The sequence below is a fragment of the Macadamia integrifolia genome, chromosome 11 (genome assembly GCF_013358625.1).
Source record: "Macadamia integrifolia cultivar HAES 741 chromosome 11, SCU_Mint_v3, whole genome shotgun sequence".
Taxonomy (NCBI): Eukaryota; Viridiplantae; Streptophyta; class Magnoliopsida; order Proteales; family Proteaceae; genus Macadamia; species Macadamia integrifolia.
In genome coordinates this window covers 9,479,265-9,483,358 of record NC_056567.1, presented here as the reverse complement: position 1 = coordinate 9,483,358, position 4,094 = coordinate 9,479,265, and the positions used below count along the sequence as shown (strand labels likewise).

Genomic DNA, 4,094 nt, shown 5'->3' with positions numbered 1-4,094 from the left:
AAATCGATCAGGGATCGAGGATCAGTCTCAACTGATACCAATATGATACACCAATACTATACCAATACTTGAAACCATGATGCTACTTATGCCGCTTGATCGGAGAATCTTCTTCACTCTTTGGCTGCGGATAGTCTGGTACTCTCCTCAGTGTACAGTCCAACCGAATGCCCTAAAGGAAGCTTGTCAGCCGCAGCGGTACACCGGCAATGGTAAGAGTACGACCACACACAGCACAACACAAACGGCTGAACAAATCGGATCCGCGTGACCATGGAGTCATGGACATTGCTACAGACATAGGTTACCCTTGATCAGATGAATCTTAGTCGTCTGATCAGAACAATTGACCAAATAATCATTACGGAACATGCTCCCCCATGTCGCATCGCATGTGTTTTGCAGCCCCATTTCGAGCGGGGCCCATTAAAGAGTGGTCCCGATATTTTCAAATGGTGACACGTGGACATTTAGCATCTACTTGTACGGAACTTTAGTGAGAGAAGGTACCAGTGCTCGTCTGTTCTCACTAACACCATAACAGATTTAACAGAGTAAGAGAAGCGACGGAGGGAGAGAACAGAGCAGGGAAATATGAAATAAGGAGCAATCAGATCGATTGATCGATCTTTCGTTCGTCTGCTACGACTATAGGAATAGAGTTCATCTGAAATCAGATCCAAAGAGGGAACGAAAATGGTGAATTTCATGTTGACGATTACTGCTAAGCTCGTAAACCTCACCAATCTTCAGCCACAAGGTGGCATCGATGATCCGAACTTCAGTTACTACTTCAAGGTACTCTTTCAATCTCTCATCCTTTCCTTTTTATGATCATAATATGTGTTCTAAAATACTTCTAAGTATTATTGATTTTACTTTCTTGTTTTTGATTGAATTCTTGGTGATCTTTACGATCTGTTTGATTTCGCACTCGAAAATTTTCGTTTCTTGATCTTGCTGTGGTTTACTGAAATGCTGTTTGTTGTTTTTCGCTAGATGAAATGCAATCACTGTGGAGAGATTAGTAAGAAGGCAACGTGTGTGAACTTGGATGAAATTATTCTTTTCCCCACTCGCAGGAGTTTCACTAATCTGGTTCAGACGGTCTCTCTCTCTCTCTCTCTCTCTCTCTCTCTGTGAATGTTTCATTTGCTTTGTCTTTTATTAGTTAGAAATCTTGCAGTGGTGACATTGTTGCTTTCTTCCTGCAACTGATAATTATTATTCTGTATGGATAGTTTAAGCTTTTATGGAACATCGCAAATTTTCACTGAGAAATCCTTTTGAATCTTTGTCTCAATTTTCCGCATACAAACTCAGAATATCGATAGAGAAACTTAACTTCGAGTATATGGATTCAAGATTTTCTTGAGTCATATTATTGAGATTGTCTAAGTGTGTTACAAATTCTGAATACAAACTTCCGGAGGAGTGGATCCAAATATGAAATATCGATGCTAAAATCCAATTGGAGGATTTCAAACTGATAGGTTAGAAATATCTCATCAATAAAGACGCTGCGAAGCTCTCTTTCTGCCCCTTGTAAACGTTATGTGCTGATCAATGGTGAGACTCTTAGGTCTATCGATTCCAATCGACTCCATAATCAATCCAAAGAGTCCAGTCCAGAGTCCTGACCACAGCATGCTTCTCTCCTGGACTGTAGGGATAGCGAAGGGATGGGTGGAAGAAATATCTTTCGGTAGCAAACTTGCAGCCAAGGAGGAGAACAGGGAAAGAGCTGGCAAGAGGGAGACAGAGAGAGAGAGGGAGATGGAGAGCGAGGGCCAGGGCGAGGGCGAGGGCGAGGGCGAGGGCGAGGGGGAGGGGGATCCGAGGTGGAAGGAAGGGAAGAGAGGGAAAGAAAGAGAAATATTAAATAAAATAAAATAAAAATAAAAATAAAATAAAATAATGTTGTAATCCACTAAGCCAAAGTGACAAACAGATTAACCCATCTTTTATTAATAATCAAATGATGAATTAAGAAATTGTAATTTTTTTTTTTTTTTAATTTTTTTTTAATGAGAGTAAATCCTATTATCAGACATAAACAATGTAAGTATATTCTTTTCTTTTCTTTTCTTTTTTTTACCTTTGGTAAATGTTTTTTTTTTTTTTTTTTCCTTTCCAGTATATTTAATGAGAGAGAGGGGAAAAAAAACACATTTAATGAGGAAAAAATAAAGGAAAAGAGGAGATTCTGTGAATGGAGAGAACACACAAGACTACGTTTACTTTCTTTGCTCTTCAATTATACTCTGCTATTCATATTCACTTTCATGTTTGTCCTTTTCCCAGTGCAAGCTATGTGAGAGGGTTGGATCTGTAAAGTTGATCCCTGGCTATGGCCGGCCACTAAGCATCGAATGTGGTCAATATGAAATATACAAGCCGTTGATGGTATTTGATTGCAAGGGCCTTGAGCCTGTGGATTTTATTTTTGGAAATGGATGGAGAGCTGATTCAGTAAGTTCCTATCCTTCTCCTTTTTCTTATTTCCCAAAACCCCCGGCATATACGTGCATGCACCAATGGCCCTTCAGTGTAATTAATCTTTGCCATGAAATTAACAGTTATATGCATTTCAATTTCTTCCTGTTTCTGAGAATGCAAGTACTTGATTCTTCTATCTTTGCATAGTCAAATGGCGGATATTGCCATTTATCTTCCATTTCGTTACTTTCTATTTTATGAGGCAACACTATAACTGACTTTTCTAGATATAGTTTGAGAAAGGTGTAGTGATTGCTTTAGCAGTTTCTAATGTTGGTTTCCCTCCTGTGCTTGTTTCCTCTGTTTTCTGCTGGGAATGTTTTTTCCTTAATTTATATTCTTTCCTTAAATCCCTTTTGGTGTTATTTCCTGAATACTATTGCGTCCAAATTATGGAAATCATCAGGGACCATCACTTCTTGTAATTTCTATACATAGATCAAATACTTGTTCATAGGACTAATTATGTAAATTATGAAACATAAAGAAGGCATATCCACAACATTGCTGCTGTGTCTACTGCTAGTACTCTCATCTTTTCTTTTTCTTTTTCTCTTTTTCTGCTAATGAGAACTCCTCGAGCCTGTCCGGTTTTATGGTGTAGGCCCAAAGATAAATCTGGTTGCACGCAATTACACCTAACCCATGTAACAAATCAGTCGCGAAAAGGCTCCTGAAGACAGTATTGATAACTGTCTGCTTGCATATACTCATACCATAACTGCCAATACTGATACCGATAATATGATAAGGATCAGACCCATATTGGGCATAAATTCAAAAAATGATTCTCATTTTGGCCGAAACTATCGGATACTGTTGGTACATACATATTTTGGCCAATATATTATTGATACCTTTATATATATATATATATATATATATTTATACACCTGCATGCTACTGTTAGTACAACAGAAAGAGTAGTAGTAGGTGTTAATAGTAATTTCAACTTCATTTCGAATGACTTTACTACTGCATGTTGATCAAGTGGGGCTTATTATGTTTTTAGTTTCATGTTAAATATGTCTTGTTCCGAATTAATTACACTTAACATGTACATGTATCTTATTTCTTTAGACAGATGGAACTAAATTCTACTGGATTGACTTGACACGAGGGGAGTATTCAGACTATGATAAGGATGGACAGTTCCCAATTAAGGTACTCAACCTCCGGGCTAAATTTGATGTGGTGAATATAGACATTCTGGGAAGGATTCGTTTTGTTGTTGAATGTGAGGGTTGAGCTTTTCTTATCATGCAGAAACATGGCGACTGCATTTTAACAAATTGAAAGTACAGTTCTAGTTAGGCATACTATGTCCAGTAATGGCTCTTAGACAACCTTACAGTAGATGATGAAATATATACTATTCTTTTTGGAGTAAAATGCAGATAATGAAATACATAGCATGGTTTCACCTTGCGTGAATTTATTTTTCGCAATTTTTATCCAATGTTCAGGTTTTTTTTTAGTTTGAATTAAGAGATTTGCCATCTAAAAGTATTATGCTCATGGTTTTATAAAAATTAGATAGAAAGAGGAGTTGTTGGCATGGTTTTATAAAAATTGGGTCCGGTTAAAATCACCCA

The 4,094-nt window shown here is 37.4% G+C and overlaps 1 protein-coding gene across 2 annotated transcripts; it reads left to right on the top strand.

The window, feature by feature from the left end:
• The first annotated feature begins 511 nt into the window (after window positions 1-511).
• LOC122092657 (CXXC motif containing zinc binding protein-like) lies at window positions 512-3,886 on the top strand. Of its 2 annotated transcripts, none has more exons than XM_042662886.1 (4): window positions 512-798; window positions 1,000-1,107; window positions 2,305-2,472; window positions 3,580-3,886. In XM_042662886.1, exons 1-4 carry the CDS (start codon window positions 697-699, stop codon window positions 3,745-3,747), a joined length of 546 nt encoding a protein of 181 aa, XP_042518820.1. In that variant the 5' UTR covers window positions 512-696; the 3' UTR covers window positions 3,748-3,886. The 2 variants fall into 2 exon arrangements, with proteins under 2 accessions (XP_042518820.1, XP_042518821.1); XM_042662887.1 differs by having other exon boundaries at window positions 3,584-3,812.
• Window positions 3,887-4,094: the final 208 nt, after the last annotated feature.

Excerpts from the sequence above, each read along its gene's own strand:
- LOC122092657 (XM_042662886.1), top strand. The coding sequence starts at position 697 with ATGGTGAATTTCATGTTGACGATTACTGCTAAGCTCGTAAACCTCACC. Across the intron at positions 799-999 it reads ACTTCAGTTACTACTTCAAG|ATGAAATGCAATCACTGTGG; the intron begins GTACTCTTTCAA and ends GTTTTTCGCTAG. Across the intron at positions 1,108-2,304 it reads TCACTAATCTGGTTCAGACG|TGCAAGCTATGTGAGAGGGT; the intron begins GTCTCTCTCTCT and ends TCCTTTTCCCAG.